Source organism: Osmerus eperlanus, chromosome 14, assembly GCF_963692335.1.
Source record: "Osmerus eperlanus chromosome 14, fOsmEpe2.1, whole genome shotgun sequence".
Lineage (NCBI taxonomy): Eukaryota > Metazoa > Chordata > Actinopteri > Osmeriformes > Osmeridae > Osmerus > Osmerus eperlanus.
The window spans coordinates 8,052,997-8,070,143 of NC_085031.1; the positions used below are offsets into that span (position 1 = coordinate 8,052,997).

The following is a 17,147-nucleotide window of genomic DNA, read 5'->3' on the forward strand; positions in this document are numbered from 1 at the left end:
TTCTGTTTTTCACTCTCCCACAGTCCTGCAGAAATATACATCGATCAGCCAGAACATTATGACCACAGACAGAAATGAATAAGACTGATTATATCCGTTTCATGGCACCTGTCAGTGGGTGGGATTTATTAGGCAATGAAGGTGAAGGCCCTACCTCACAATTTACAGGACTTAAAAGATCTGCTGCTAACGTCTTGGTGCCAGATACCACAGCCTACCTTCAGAGGTCTAGTGGAGTCCGAGCCTCAGGGCAGGGCTGTTTTGGCGTCAAAAACGGGACCTACACAATATTAGGCAGGTGGTCGTAATGTTATGTCTGATCGTTGTATGTTTTCCACACATGCCTGTGCGCTTGTGTTCTTGTTAGTGTGCAATGAAAACTATGACGTATAACCTTTCACACAGTCACACCATGCCACTAAGAGAGGATTGAAGCAAGCAAGAGCGAGTCAGTGCCCACTGAGACAGGCATCCTCTGAGCTAATGGCTAATTTTAGCCTTTCTGTGCTCCGCCCTGTGGATCCCCATGGATGGACTGAATCACAGAGATCCGAGCATCAGAACATCCACTTGCTCTTCTCTCTTCCCAGCACAGATCCATCCTTGTGACATGGAGGACGTTTATCCTAGTAATAAAATATCATAGACAATACTGGCCTGCGTCTCAATTCAGAAACTTCTCCACCCTTTTGCCATCTCTAAGCCGCCCGTGCCCTGTACCTCCCTCCATCCCCACCACCCCAGACCAACGGTTGGGTTGATGAAAGGAATCTGGCTGAACTGTAGGTGGAGCTACATCCATCTAATTGCCACAGATTAGATTGGGCAGTCAGGAAGGGAAACAAACAGCCCTCCCTCTCCTCAGCTCTCATCTGCTCTGCTCTCCACTCCTCTCGTTTTCCCCTCATGAGTAGCAACTTAGAAATAAGAAAGACAACAAAGAGTTGATAATGCTACTTTAGATTACGGTCATACAGCCCTTCTTTGACCTTGAAGAACTGATGTTGGTGTAGAAGGTGTCCTTGCTTTTCCTTCTCTTCATAACAAACAATCAGTATCCAGCCAGCTGTCCTCTTCAAAAATAGATAATTCTGTCTGCTAGAAGCACACATTTCCAATACTTGTTCATCTCATCCTGAAGGACAGTCCTATTGTCTGTATTGACAGCTGTAATAAATTGGAACTTATTTGCGTCTTGGTTTATTACTGTAGACATCCTGTCCTTGACAGGAACCCTGTGTCCACTTAGCATAGAATGCATTATGCTTTCTGACTTTGAGAAAAGATGCCCAATCACATTTCGGTTAGAAGCTGGGGGCTACTTAACCCTCAACTTGAGCCTGAAGGTCAGTAAAAGGGTTAGCGAAAGATTGGTGCACTGCATTAGGCATTTAGCAGTCTTAATGAAAGGTGTGAAGCTGCATACCATACACTCATGATTGTAGTATCGACGTCTACCCAGAACCATGGCAGTGCATGAACGTTTTTGTCAAGATGGGCTGTGTTTATCTGTCTCTCGCATGCCCTCTTATCCTGCAGGTCAAAGAGTAGGAGGACAAACATGCGAATGGGAGACAGACATGCATAAAAGAACTCAGAAGCCTAATCAGAGAAATTGGGTACAGAATCGAGGGAAAATTACGCCCCTAAGTGACACGAAAAGCGCTGAGTGATTTGACGTGCTGTAAGTGCACAAGCCGCCAGGCTCCCTACTCGGCATTCTCTCAGTTATCCATGTATGACTTATTATTTTATGCATCTCTGCTCTTTCTCTTCACTGCTCCTCTCCCCTCCTCCTCTCTCTTCCTTCTCTCTCTCTTGGCCCATCTGCTTGTCGCCAGACTGCCTTTCTGCTTAGCCAGCTCCTTTTGAGAAACAGCAGAGTTGGACACATAATAATGTTGGATTCTAGTTGGGCTGTCTATCATTGTCTAATCAGGTGAAATTGAATCTCATATTAATCAATGAGATTGATCACCATATTGCATTTACTGTGACCATATAGTCACTGCTCTATTATGTGGTAAACTGGTACAATTTAGATGCTCAATAGATTCTCAATTACCTATCATGACAAATTACAGAAATAAAGTCATCTAACTGATTATAATAATATTAATAGTTTTTTGATATAGTGTTTAATTGGCCATATTCTTTCATTTTTGTCCCTTATCATTAAACTACTGTGGCCATACTAGCTTGGTTTTTAATAAACTGTACGTGAAATGTTATAACTGTGTGACCTTGAAAAACTGCCTGTGGAGGAGAAGGTGTGTCATCTTTAAAACAGTCTCCTTGTTGTCTTTCCTTGTCTCCATAACTCCAGGAAGAGATGATCCATGTTTAGTAAACTGTCCTCTTCTAGAAACAGGAGAACCTCCGACCTGTTACGATCACACGTTTCCAACAAATGTTTATCTGGTCCTTTTTCTTTCTTGACAGCTGTATTGGATAGGAACTTATTTGCGTATTTATTACTATAGACATACTGTTTCTATTTTAAAAGCTCAGTAGATTTACAAACATTAAATGTTACTACTGAAAGGTCTTGTCTTGGATTATACTATACAGTATGCTGTGTAGATACCATGGGTGTGTAACTTTGTCGAGGTTTGTATAACCCAAGAATAACACCATCCACCCCCAATAGTTATAAATGACAGTTTTTATTTTTTTGACCTTGAATCCACAGCAGAGCAACTGGTCATCTCCCGAAGCAATAATTTAGAAAACTACCTAGAAACAAAAGGTCACCATCTCTCACTGTCTGTGAATTTTGTTGAGCATAAAATTAACTTCTTAATCCCTCATTGCAGTCTGCTGCAGTATACCATAGGAGCCTATTAAAATACCATTAAATTCATGCATTAGTGACTTTTAAGCAGTTTATGGTGAGAGCAATCCCATCACCTTAAAAATAGATAACCATTACAGTACCTGAGTCCTCAGATAAGCCTTTCATTTGGGCACGGGGGGACCATTTCTACAATTCGCTGAGCTTCACAGAATGGTTGATGGCAGGTTTATCATGCAAAACTGGCACTTGTCACCAGGAATCGTTCACAGTTTTCTTTTGTGAAAGGAATTGAGCTCAGGCCAAAAAAATATAGAATGGAATAACCAGCCAAGAAAGAAATGATGGGTTTTTCATGCAAATACGAACAGCTGAATTAGCCGTGCAGCCACTGAGGCATGTGGAGGGAGATTCTCTTTGTTCAGAGGCAATGTCAGAGATTTCTCGCTAATTATCAAACTTGTTCAGCCTGTCACCTCTCTTACATCTCTACCAAAGATGCAGAGTGATGGTAGCTCCTATCACATTGAGGTTCGGACATACAGTTCTCTAAAACTAAGACCAATGTCTTTGGTAGGTTTTTGATGTTTGGTGTTTTGTCTTCGATGAGACCAAGGAGAGTTGTGTCACACTTTGTATCCAAAACCGAATTCTGTGTGTTAAACCTCGAGCTGGATTATAGGTCAGTTGTAGTTCAGGAGGATTTGTTCTGATCTCTTTTGAGTCCACCCTTAGCTGGTCTGTTCTTTTTGCTCCACTGGTCAGTTTGCTTTGGACGGCGTCCATGTTAAATTATGAATAGCACAACATCTGTGAATTACACAGTCCTCTGGAAGAGCAGGCAGTCTCAGGTGGTCAATCAAGCGCACTCTCCATGCTGCTCTGCCTATTCAGCGTGTCAGTGTCAGTGTCCATGCCCATTGCCAACATCTTACCTTCCTGCCATGCGAGTTCGGATGCTGTGTGGGTTACCAGATGTATCCTCCCTCCCCTGTCTCCGAGCACTCTCGCTGAAAGCCAACTAATCTCCTTTCTCTTCAATGGTATATCCTTGCATCGTTACGTCCACAGGCCTTATTTCATATCTCCAGATCATCTGAAGTGAAGTACGCAAACTGCAAGTTGATCTTAGTCGTTCTAACATCTTTTGTCAGTGAGGGTACAGTGTGATAAAGAGGGGAGAATGGTTCATGTTAAGGAGCCTGCTTGTGGACTGACAGTGATTGTCTTTGTTCTTTTTTCCCGCTTTTCTGGCAGATCTTCCATATGACCTACGACCTGGCCAGTGCTGTGGTAAGAATCTTTAATCTGATAGGGATGATGCTGCTCCTCTGTCACTGGGATGGGTGTCTCCAGTTCCTGGTGCCTCTCCTACAAGATTTCCCTCCGGATTGCTGGGTGTCGCTAAACGGTATGGTTGTAAGTATTATGCCCTTTTTTTATCTACTTTGATCATTTTTTGTTTTGTTTTTGACTTTGACGTGGTGATGATTCTGGAGCTGAGTGTGTGTGAGGCAGTATCCTGCGAGCAAGACAGCACTGTGGACAGCGCTGGTATGTTTTGTTGAACATGTGACAAATCACTTTTGTGCTTGAACCATAGTAAGTTCTGATGGATGAATGTCATTGCACTAATCATTCATCTGATAATCCCTTGTCATCGTGACATCTTCGGCCCTCCCAGAGATTAGATTGTTTTGAAAGCATGCTAAGCAGATATAATGCACTTTAAAGGACACGGCTAGTCTCTGATGATTCAATACATAATTGTTTCTAGGTCTTTCGCTAAACAGTGTATTAGGTAACATGGGTTGAGAGGGAACTGAACACAGTTACGCAATGTTTCCTTATAGTGCTCAGTGTGCAGTACATGTGGATTCTAATAGATAGGCATGAACTGAAATAAAGAAAAAAAGAAACTGGCCTGGGTGTCCTAATCTTTATAAGACGTTGCTTTTGAATCAGTCTTAAATAGATGTTTGGCCTGGCCTGGTCAAACTAGCTGTCTTCATTTAGCAGCTCTCCAGGCAGAGCCAGACTCTCAACTGCTTCAGCACTAGGGGAGGTCAATGACTCTGAATTCAGACCTCCACCATGTAGCAATAATCAAGGAAAACCTGCTACATTTACTTTCCTTCTTAATACATTTTTTAGGAAAAATGTTTGACAGGATGATAGTAGGTGAGGTTGATAATGTTTATTGATCTGGTGTTGGTGGTAGAAGCTAATTTTGCAATTAAAACATTTGTTCGGAACAGAGCAGGGAGCGGTTGATGATAGTGTGTGTGTAAGCAGTGTGTTTTCTACAACACAGCACATCACAACACCTGTGCTAGATTTTGTTCTGCTGGGTCAGCAGCCCAGCATCAGCTGCGATTACGGTGCAGGGGAGCATGCAGTCTGTCATCCATCTGAAGGTGCCCTCTAAAGATGATCTAAGGAAAACATGATACCGTATTTAGATATATAAGGTGTATATTTAAAGTATAAAGATGTCATATGTTGTGTTTTTGTCACTCCCTTTCTCTCATTCCCTCTCTCTCTCTCTCTCTCTCTCTCTCTCTCTCTCTCTCTCTCTCTCTCTCTCTCTCTCTCTCTCTCTCTCTCTGTCTCTCTCCTACTCACTTCCTATCCCTCTCTCACTCCCTTTCTCTCACCCACTCACTCCCTCACACGCTCTCTGCTTCTCTATTTCTCACTCTCTCTCTCACTCAAGAAGCCCTAGGGAGCTTGGGCTGAGCTACAGTAGGCATGCTAGCCTCCTGGCTGCTGATTGTAAATGCTCACCCGAGGATCTCACCCTTCCAGACTTGTATCCCTAGGATTCACAAGCACACAAACTGCTCTAAGCCACGACACTAGCAGTGAAAATGCCACCTATTTTCAGTATACCCCTTCCCAATTCCACTCTATTGTTTTTTGTGTAAGGCAGTGAAAGAACCAGCTCAAGCCTGAGAGACAATCTGACATTTGAACTAAAGATCTGACCAAATGATCTTGCAATTATATCATTGCCCCTCATCAGTGTGCATGCTAGAGGGTCAGTCTGCTCAGAACCACTTGTTTACAGTAAAGCGTTCATCCAGTGTGTTCCATAGATCATTTGCTGTTTATACAAGAATGAAAACAGCACCTTTGACCGTTCCCCAATGAGTTTTAATGACCCGTGGAATGGGCAGTGCGGGCACAGATTCCTGTGAAGCATTATGGGACAAAAACTTTCGTTAAAAGCTTACACAAATGTAATTACATCAAGTGATTAATCATTATCATTGGTGAACCATTAAAGGCATTGATTCACCTCACGTTGCCAGTTCGTTTGGCCTGGAGCATTGTCTCTCCTGCCCACACAACATGTGATCAATAGTTCCCCCAGCGTGAAGAAAACCCATGTTCCTGATCTTTTTCTGAGAGATCGATACAGACGAAAATTAACTAAAGGGCTAGTCTGCAGCCCAGCGTGTTCCCTTTAAGCTGAGGTTCCTGGAGAGGGTCGGTATGAGGGGCAAAGGGCCAGTACATCAAACACAGGTTGTGATATTTTCTAACAGGACCAGATGCTTCACTTGTAAAATCATTTTTTTACTGTTAAGCATGACATTCCTTGGGTTGCCATAATGATATGAGGTCTAAAGTTGGTCTAAAAATACTTCAAGCTGCTTGCCAGTGTCTCTACATTTGTCTCCGTGTCTCACTGCCAGTGTAAGGGACATTGTGTTACTAAAAGACCCGAGGCAGAAATGTGCTGACAGGACCCTCCCAGATTCTAAGTGCAAATCCCTGACCAGCTCCTCCTGACTTATCACACAACATTCATGTTTCCTTGGGAAGATGTTAATAATAAAGTTTAAGTTTATTTTATTGTCAAGGCCCCCTTCACACCTCAAGCACACTTAAATGCCCTGCTTGGTGCTGTGATTCTTTTTGTTTCCTACTTGAAGGATATACAGTAGGAGAACAAACGTAGTCCTTGCCACAGTAGGTATAAATACTTAATTGCATGCTCACCCTGTCACAGATGTGACTGTCGCTGCAGCATCAGATCAAAAGTTCTCCCAGGCTCAATGTGCTTTCCTCTGGAGTATTTTAATCTCTCTCAGATATGGACTGCGTTGCATCACCACCCCCCCCCCCCCACACACACACACACACTCCTTTCTTCCCTACCAGGCGGGGAGGGGGTTGTAGATACTGCTGAGTGGCATAGATTTGGGGTATAGGCTGGTTATCTACATGACTAATGGCATGAGAGCAGCTCCTTCCTCTTTGGAACTGCATTTACTTAATCACTGGACAAGATAATGAAGCTGTCTCCATGAGCTGAGGGAGGGGAGCCTGTTGGGGGAGGAGGGGAGGTTAAGTGTGTGTGTGTGTGTGTGGCAGGAGGGGAGGTTAAGTGTGGGTGTGTGTGTGTGTGTGTGTGTGTGGCAGGAGGGGAGGTTAAGTGTGGGTGTGTGTGTGTGTGTGGGGGGGGGTGGATAATTTTCCGACACTTCCAGTGAATCAGCCCAAATCAAAACTAGGGTTCTGAACACCAACCGTCTAGGCCTGGTGAGCAGCTGTTTTCGCACACCTCTGCCCTTTCCTCACTTTCCCTAGCAAATCCACTGCCCCCTCCTGACAGGCCGCGCCCACTGTCCTCACAGTGGATACCCAGGAGGCAAGCTCGGGGCCCTCCTGACAGGCCGCACCCACTGTCCTCACAGTGGATACCCAGGAGGCAAGCTCGGGGCCCTCCTCGCGATGCTAATGCAGATTCATTGCTGTGTGAAATGTCATTTCATGGCTTTTCACTGGATCGATGCCACAGAATTGTTTTCTGGAGTGTTGAAACCTTGGGGATGAATGTTAAAGTCTTGTTGGTAAACAGTTTAGGCGGCAGAATTTATAAACAGACGAGGGAGGACGTGGGTGGTTGAAATCCCTTTGCCTTTTTTTCCCTTTTCTAGAGCTTAGCTACTTTTGCTATTCTATGTCGTTTTCACCCCATTAGAATCTTACGTCTTGTTTTGAATGAGAAACTAAATTTGTCTCCTTGAGTCTTTTTGACCCCTTGCCTAAAATATATCCACTGTTCTCAGTTTTGAATTGTCATTGAAAGCCTTCTTTCCTGCCTCAAATTTTAGAAACAGATTGGGCACTGCTTAGCCGTGGCAGATAGGGAATTTTTTGTTATCACATTGTTTCTGATGTAATGCTGCTGACAGGATTACTGTGATCGGAAAATATGGTTTGTTTTGTAAACAATTTGAGCTTTTTTTTCTCAGTGGGATTGAAAATAACCATTGTTATGATGCACTGCCAGGGCCTCTCTCCTGGCGGTGCCACGGAGGAGGGTGGGCACAGATTGGCATCATAGACTTACACCCAAGAGGGTTTATGTAACTTTGTTAATTAAATCTAATCAGAATTATGATTGTGAACTATCAGTATGAATGTATTGGTATTAACTGTACAATATAATTAAGCCTCAATCTATTATCAATTACATATTCAGAGACATTCATAAATCTGCATCAAGTTCAACAAGGCATCTTTTGTCATAATTTGCCCCACTCTTTTTCTCCTCAGTCCGGATATCCTGCTGCGAACCTGCCTTATTTTGTTGATGTTAAGTTGGTTAAATCCAATAACCTATTGGTTCTTGGATTCGCGAAAAATATTGTTGTTTAATTGCGCAATTTCTCATTTAAAAATAGCAGGCAAAATTATTTATGCCGGAGATGACTTGATGTTTATAACCATATCAATTCAGATTGAACAGTTTAGCACACATTAGCCTGTATTTAGTACTTTGATTTATGTTTTGAAGTGATGATATACTGTATTCTGATAATCCATCAGAGAATCAGAAAGGTATGTTTTGATTCAGATGAAGGATAAGGTCAAATAAACTATGCACACTTTTTATTGTGGGTGAAATTTTTCTGCCACTCTTGTCTAACCCTGCACTCAAAAATCTAAATCTAAATTGATCAAAATCAATGGTTAGACCTCCCCCTTTGTTCTGGACCGTACAAAGTGGTAGACAACACTGTACTGAGAGACGGGGCAGGGAAGGTGCAAGACGACAATGGCAACATCACATACTTCATGAGATAGTGTGACGCCGATAGTTCATAGTGATGAACAATACAGTTTGCGTGTTATTTGTAAAGTGTTGCTGTGTAGGTGTGGAACTTCAGCTCGCTTCCTCAGCACTTTTAGTTCACAGACGGGGTAAAACAATCAGTATAGTCAGTACCTGGCAACCACTACAAGGATGCACCAGAAAACGCTCACATTTGTCTCCAGAATGGGCCTTACCGGGCTTTACAGGTGCAGCAGGCACCAGTGCTGCGTGGCTTGCAGCAGGCATCAGGATTTATACCTGTGGGGAGACTGTGTGCCCCAAAACCCAACTGTGACCCAGAGGTACAGAGACATCTGGAGGAACAGCATGATTTGCATTGGCTCACTGCTAAGTATACAGTATGCTATATATACTGTATCACATTCAAAGTGGTACAAATGGTATTGTGCAAAAACAAAGAAGGTTCTCTTCTATATAGAATGTGTAGTGAAGTGTGGACCATGAGAGGACTTGATGAGTGTGTCTGGACTGAAACAGAACGCCCTGCTAGTCCGTAGTTTATGCTTTGTTGCTTCTGACACTAAATCCTATTAAAACACTTGTAACAGTCGGCCAGGGAAGCCAGAATCCAGGCCAGTTTCTCTTCCACTCATACTCACAGTGAAGGATACTTGGGCCAGAGTCTGAATACGTCAGCCATGAGTTATGTATGTTGATTAGTATCACACTCCAGCCATTGATTGTTTATACACCCAGCGGCACATGAGAAAGAGAGGGACACAAGGAGTGAGAGAGGGAGGGAGATGAAGTGAGAGAGATGTCGAGAAGGGAGAAAGTTTAGCCGCTCAGTTTGAGCACAAGGCTCTCAAGCATGCAGACTGTGTTAGCAGAGCTTCCTGTGGAGATTCAGTGATCCATCAAAGAGAGGGATGTGGCATGCTTTCCTGTCTGTCAGTCTGTCTGTCTTTTTTCATCGATTGCTACTGGAGTGTCTGTTTGTCCCGTAACTTCCCCCACCCCCTCCTATATCTCCCCCTGCAGAACGACTCCTGGGGTAAGCAGTACTCGTACGCCCTCTTCAAAGCCATGAGCCACATGCTGTGCATAGGGTATGGTGCCCGCGCACCCGTCAGCATGTCCGACCTGTGGATCACCATGCTGAGCATGATCGTTGGTGCCACCTGCTACGCCATGTTCGTCGGACACGCTACCGCTCTCATCCAATCGTTAGATTCCTCTCGCAGGCAGTACCAGGAGAAGGTAAGATGTTCATAACTTAAGATATTTCTATATTGTACCTTTGTGATGGATAAATAAGCAAGATCTTTTTTTGTCAAAGTATTTTAATTTGCGCATATGGAACAAAGTGCTTATTTAATCGCTGCTAGATTGGGGATGAGTTTGAGGGGTTGTAAACTCACAGATCACCAAAGAGGATTTTCCCGTGCGGATAACCAGCTCACCCTTCAAGGGTGCAAAGGTTGACAGACGCTTCGGCAGCCATGTTTGTTTGGGTGCTATCAGGAGTACGTTTCGGGAATATAATTTTTTTTGTTACATCCCTGTTACATCATAGTTGCAAGGGTAGGTGATTATTCAATGTGCAAAACCTAGCAACCACCATCTGCGTGATCTGCTGACGAATTCCAGGATCTCAGAAAAACAGTTGAATGATAAACACTTTAGAACCACTCATTACATTGTTACACTGATGATTCTGTGTCAGCTTCAACGGAGACGATCTCACACATGGGAACAAAGTGACATCACTTATGTTAAACAGGTGCAGCTCTGTCCTCTACATGGAGTGTTAATAACTACTGTTTATCCAGTATCTACAGTATTGCAAATATACACACACATACAAAAACGTCCATGTTCATACACACGCATATATACACTCTCTCTCTCTCTCTCTCTCTCTTTCTCTCTTTCTCTCACACAGAGACACACACACACACTCTGTCTTAGACGCACATTCAACTGAATTGAACACATAACGCACATCAATTATCCTCTCCAAGGTAGGCAGCAGTCTTATCAGGGGAGGACACATCAGTAGAGTCACCTTGTGGGTGACAATGACAAGGCCGGCCCCAAATAGACAAAGCAGTTTATTAACTTGCGTCTTCCCTGTTTAAAAGCATTAGCTGAAATTGTTTCATTTAGATATGATGTCCTGACCTTGCCGGTCCAGCCGTTCAACGCGTGGTCAATACAAATAGATCAAACAGTTAATACATTCTTTTGCCTTATATTGTTGGGTTTTTATGATGTCATTTACATTTTTATCAATGAATACATTTGCATATGTATAATGGTACCACATACCATAGCTGTAGTTGTATTTTATGAGATAGCTAAAATATATATCAATGTTAGTCTGTTAGGACCAATAGACAATAGGAACATCTTCATGGGAGGAGCACCAGCGACACTGTAGCAGTATGGTTATTCAATATCCCAACATCAGTTTCATCCCTAAGATCCTCTTGATACTCCTTTAACGATGAAAGAACTCATTCTCTAGCAGTAATGAATTGTCTCAGATATCTTTGGCATTGTGTCGGCAGCATTATCTCGGCTCGGTTCCCTCCCGCTGCTTTGATCAAAGTTCAGAACGGGTGATTAACCTTTGTTGCGGGCAGAGGACCGGAACGTTATTGAGGACCATAATATTCCATGACAGACTTGCAATACAATACATTCATGTGTTTGCTGATACATTTTGGACAATTCATGTTAAACTCGGGATTCTTAGGATGCTAGTGGTTTGTCAATGCGTTAACTATGCCATATACTACAATGCGTGCGCTCTACACGACATAGTCATCCGTGGATCCAATCCATGTTTGTAACGACTCAAACACAGTGAAGCACAGTGGCTGCCATGCCACCTCTGGGAGGATTTGCTGCATGGCCGTGCGGCTCAGGAGAGTGGCCACGGAGGACTGACAGGCAGAGCTGAGGGCCTCGCTCCATGCTCCTCTCACCCACCATGTCCCAGCTGCGGGGGGGGGGGTAGGGATGGAAGGAGGCGGGATATAGGGAGTTAGGGAGGGATGGGCAGATGGATAAAGGGAGAGACGCATGGAAGGTGGGATGGAGACAGAGGGAGGAAGGGATGGAGAAAAGGGATGGAGGAGAAATGTGCCGTCGGGATGGATGGAGAGGATGGAGGAGAGGGATGGTGGTTCAGATAGAGTAGAGGGACGGAGGGAGTAATGGAGGAGAGGGTTGTAGGGAGAAATATACGGAGGGGAGGGAAGGATGGAAGAGAGAGAAAGGGGAAAGGGAATAATCCAACCAAGTGATGGTGAGGAATGGAGGCATACAGGGAGGGAAGGAGAGAGTGGGATGGTATGGATAGTGGCCATGTCTAATAGAGGCCCCTTCACTGTCATACTCAGGCCCCGGTCAATAGCTGAACTTGGGTGCAGCTGCAGTCATTTCAGCAGACCTAACAAAGTGAGAAAGGCTCGACATTAGAGAGCACAGCCCCTCCATCCAGTGTGTCATAACATAAGGAATAATATGTTATTGATTCTGAACACATGAACAGCTGTCACTGATGTCATACCTCAGTATCGTATTAGACTTAAAATGTCCCCCAACTTTGTACCATATTCCAACAGAATCTATTTCCCTCAAACAAAGCCTGGCCCCTTATCTCCTCACCGCAGCTGTACAGAAACAATGCAGACATGGGGAGCAGACAGGCTTTTGTCACATGGACAAATTTCATTTAAGAGACCATGTCGGCCTAACCTTGGCTCAATAGCGGCCCTGCTGCAATTGTACGTTGCCTTTGACCTGCGTCTGAGGATAACTCATGCCTCTGGTTACTTGAGCCTCTGGTTACTCATCCCTCTAGTTACCAGGGATCATTTTTTGTGGCGTGGCCTTTGAGTGGACGTTTAAATTCATACCCCAGTCATGTACCTGTGTGAGTAAGCAGAGCTCCAGCTGATTAAAATGGATGAGCTGTTGAAGTAGCCTTTCTCTCTCTCTCTCTCTCTCTCTCTCTCTCTCTCTCTCTCTCTCTCTCTCTCTCTCTCTCTCTCTCTCTCTCTCTCTCTCTCTCTCTCTCTCTCTCTCTCTCTCTCTCTCTCTCTCTCTCTCTCTCTCTGTCTCTCTCTCTCTGTCTCTCTCTCTCTCTGTCTCTCTCTCTCTGTCTCTCTCTCTCTCTCTCTCTCTGTCTCTCTGTCTCTCTTGCTGCAGCATCTCCCTCCCAGCAGACAATGCAGCATCCTCTATTTACATACATCATTGACCTAATAGAGGAGCGGAGTGTCTGTGATGTGCATTTGGCAGGGAGTCAATATTTGCCTTTAGGTGTCTGACCGGGCCGATGGCTTGGTTCAGTGGATCAGTCCATCCCTCTCGACTGTATCACTGAATTGGAGAATCTGAATACTCCCGTCAGTTCATACATTTATAATGACGGTTAAAAAGCTTAGCATTACCGTTTATCTGAGAGACAAGATTCTTAGTGTTCTCCGATTTACGTTTCACCAGTGACAGAAGATGGAGGGATCTGTGGGAATGTGTTTCAGGTGGGGGGTTTTCCACCTCATTTCTTGGTTCCGATGTCTACGGTTGGACCATTCTGCTGTCTCTGCACCAGATTCATGTTCTAGTACCATAGCGTTGCCTTGTCAAAGCTCTTGGATCAATGCAATGATATTGACTCAGGATTCAACAAAGAAACTTTAGAGATACTGTACTTCTCTTAACTATGGGTTCAATGAGGAAGTCCTCAAGTTACGTAGTATGCATGGATTCAAATGTGCGAACCTGGGAAGAGTGGATTGAAGTAGTTCTTATGTTGAGTTGAATCAGTAGTATATCATGTGTGCTGTATGGCAGGGTCAAAACGCTGTCAGTATTTGGCCAGTCACCTAGAGAAACCCATATATTATTTACATTTTTTAACCTCTTCAGTCCTGTTAATTTCCCAAAAGGGTGTTTGAAAACGTTCTGTTTCTGTGGCTCACATTAGATCACGTGTCTGTCTAGAAAGAACCCGCTGACACCTTGGAGATCCTCTGAGCTCTTACCTTGGTCTGATACGCCCCCAGGCTTGTACTACCACCTGCCACCTCCCTCCACACTGACCCAGCAAATTAGCCTAGCTGTGCCTCCCCTCAATACCAAGGTTGAAAGTAACCATTGAGCCAAGGACGCAAACATTTCCCCTGTGTCATTTGAAAAAGGGTTTTGTATTAAGTGATTGTGAACTCAAAAGCATCTTTCAGTCACAGATTGTCAAAACCTTTTATTTCCACTTCTTTTTATTAACGTTTCTACAATATTGTTTTCTCATGTTTAAAACTAAAATTACAAACATTAACAAATTATATTCTACTTCATTGTACCTGCCTGTTGTTTAACTCCACTGTTTATTGACATTTATCTGTTTTGTCCAACCTTCCAGTACAAACAAGTGGAGCAGTACATGTCCTTTCACAAGCTGCCTGCGGACATGCGTCAGAAGATCCATGACTACTACGAGCATCGCTACCAGGGCAAGATCTTTGACGAGGACAACATCCTCAGTGAGCTCAATGACCCACTCAAAGAGGTGAGGAGGGGTTGTTATATTCCTGGTCAGACTATTTTATCCCTGTTATATACTGTTCTACACAGAGTCTGCACAAGGTTATGTTATTACCCACTCAAGGTTGGTTGAATTACTGCAATGGGCAACACCACTCTAAATATGCTAATTATAGCATGAAATACCTCTTTAGTATCATCATAATACCTTTTAGCAAGGAGAGATGATTTTTGCTTCTCTTACTATGCATTGGTTCCAAAGACATGACATATGACAAAAAAGAAACATATTTCTTTGAGGAAGAGGCTTGTTATTATTTCTGGGACCTTAAATGGGCATTGAGCGTCACCTCATCTGTTTACATAGTATCTCAACTACCTTGTAACAAATGAAGAGAACACACTGCACAAATCAATTTTCCACAGATTCAGGGAACACATGCATGGACAATTTGCCCGGATAAAGCAAGATATCATTGGCCTAAATAAGATCACTCAGGCAGCTCCCCCTCATTAAGGGTAGAACCCGAGTGAGACCCCAGAAATAAGACGTGTTCTCTGGTAATGACCGTAGCGAGACGTTACCTTACGTTACCTGGGAAGTCTGGAGTTCCGGGGAGAACACTCGGAGGGGAAAAAAACTGGTTGAAGTTTTCGGAGGTCGGTAGCGCCTGCTTTCATGTCGTCTTTGTCTACCTGCTGCTGTCTGTGGCTGGCTGGCCCCTCTGAATCAGCAGATTATGTGTCTAATGATGCAAAGGAAGAGGATTGAGAGGGGGAGCGGGAATTTTAATTGCCTCTGCCTTTCTGCAGCCCCATTAAGTCACAGAGCGGTGAGGTATGGTGCCGAACCCCGCGGTCTACCCAGCTGCACAGACGCAAATAGCACGTCTGAACATACTACTACAGTACTATACAACAGGTGTTGTACTGTGAATTGTGTTAGGAGTTGATTGGACTATAAGCAGAACACATTCAACGTCAGCTCAAAGCTAGTCCACCTTAACCCCTGCTTAGCGCAGCCCACCGGAGCCTAGCACACTTAACAAGCTCTGACATGACGAAGCAGGTATCAGTGGAGAAGAGAGTGTACATAGGTAATGACACGTCTAGGTAAAAAAAAACTACAGTTCATGTCTCATTTCATTTTTTCTTCCTGGTTCTCTGGCAGGTTGTGTAGCTATTTTTACAGCCCTGCCATGTGAAGACTTTACTTTAAATAGACAAAGTCTAAAGATTGTTTTCCCACTGGAGTTCTTTGCTGAGCACTGGCAGCTATCTAATTTATTATTCGTTGTACATGATTGGGGTCAGAACCCTGAGCTAACAAACAGCTCAGCCAGCTCAGCCCGGCCCGGCCGGCCAAGCCAAGTCTAGGCAGAACAGCCCAACGTGGTCCAACCCAGCCCGGATATTAGTTGTCCTCCTTCCCAGCTCCACACAGAAGAGCAATCGTCCCCCACAGGAACATAGCAAGACATTACCTTAATCTGCAAACACAGGGTGGAATCAGCACAACAACAAGGGCAGAGGTGCTGAGAAGTACAGAAAACAGGAAACAGGAAACAATCTCTTGCCTTCTAAGGAAAACCAGGGAGGGACAGTACTGGTTGGTGCCAGGGGCAACAAGCTCATCTCAGCACAATAGCTCGAGAAAGTCTCACATGATGAGAAGCAATTTATAGATACCAAGGAACAAGCAGCAAAATGCATCCAATATGACAATTTGACACTGAAACATGGGATTACATTAGATTATCTTGCTTTACATGGTTTTCTTGGGATAAATGATTATCCTCTCTCTAATCAAGTCATCTTAACAGTTAGCATCATAATGGAACGTTGAAATGTTCATTGCTGGAATTGTCAATCTGCAGAGGCTTTTTTGGTGTTATATTGTTCCGCTTTTGACGCATTCCCCCCTTTTCTTTCAGGAAATCGTCAACTTCAACTGCCGTAAACTGGTGGCTACAATGCCCTTGTTTGCCAATGCAGACCCTAACTTTGTGACAGGTATGCTGAGCAAGTTGAAGTTTGAGGTCTTCCAGCCCAATGATTACATCATCCGTGAGGGGACGGTCGGCAAGAAGATGTACTTCATCCAGCACGGTGTGGCCAGTGTTATCACAAAGCTCAACAAGGAGATGAAGCTCACAGACGGATCCTACTTTGGAGGTACAAAGCCCAGTTTAATCTACCAGTAACATTTTCCTATCCACCCAAATAGTTGAATATATGCACTTTAAATGTATTGAATAATCAGCACAATTACCACAAATCTCCCTTTATTCCATAACTACAGAAACACAAACTCATATGCACTTGCAGTAGCTACATACTGTACAGTACATGCATGTGTGATCTCTCTTGCCCGCAGCCATTTGTTTGATGCCATTACAGTTGCGTCAGTGTAGATGTTGATTCTCATTAGCCACTGCGCAAGCTGACTTACATAAGGTTCATCTGGCGGGTGGAGAGAGCCTTCCTGGTGATCAGGCTTGCCCCAAGGACACACAGGTTACCTGTCTACAACCTGCACTATGGCAACTCTGGTTATTCCTGTTTCCTAATTTATGGAATAATTCCCCGTAATACCTCAATATGTAGCTGTCCAATTCATTTAAATGTAGTTAACATTTTGGTACAACAAATTATGTAAAAACCCAGATGTGTAGTCATCAAGCAAGTTTCTTGTATTTTGGAGGATCGTACTTTTTTCCA

The 17,147-nt window shown here is 43.8% G+C and overlaps 1 protein-coding gene across 1 annotated transcript in view; it reads left to right on the forward strand.

The window, feature by feature from the left end:
- LOC134033454 (potassium/sodium hyperpolarization-activated cyclic nucleotide-gated channel 1) overlaps positions 1-17,147 on the forward strand; it is a 52,062-nt gene that overhangs the window by 19,043 nt on the left and 15,872 nt on the right. The window contains exons 3-6 of the mRNA XM_062477624.1: positions 4,052-4,213; positions 9,909-10,127; positions 14,305-14,451; positions 16,361-16,601. Of these exons, the coding sequence (XP_062333608.1) occupies positions 4,052-4,213; positions 9,909-10,127; positions 14,305-14,451; positions 16,361-16,601 (769 nt within the window). The remainder of the gene's footprint in view (positions 1-4,051; positions 4,214-9,908; positions 10,128-14,304; positions 14,452-16,360; positions 16,602-17,147) is intronic.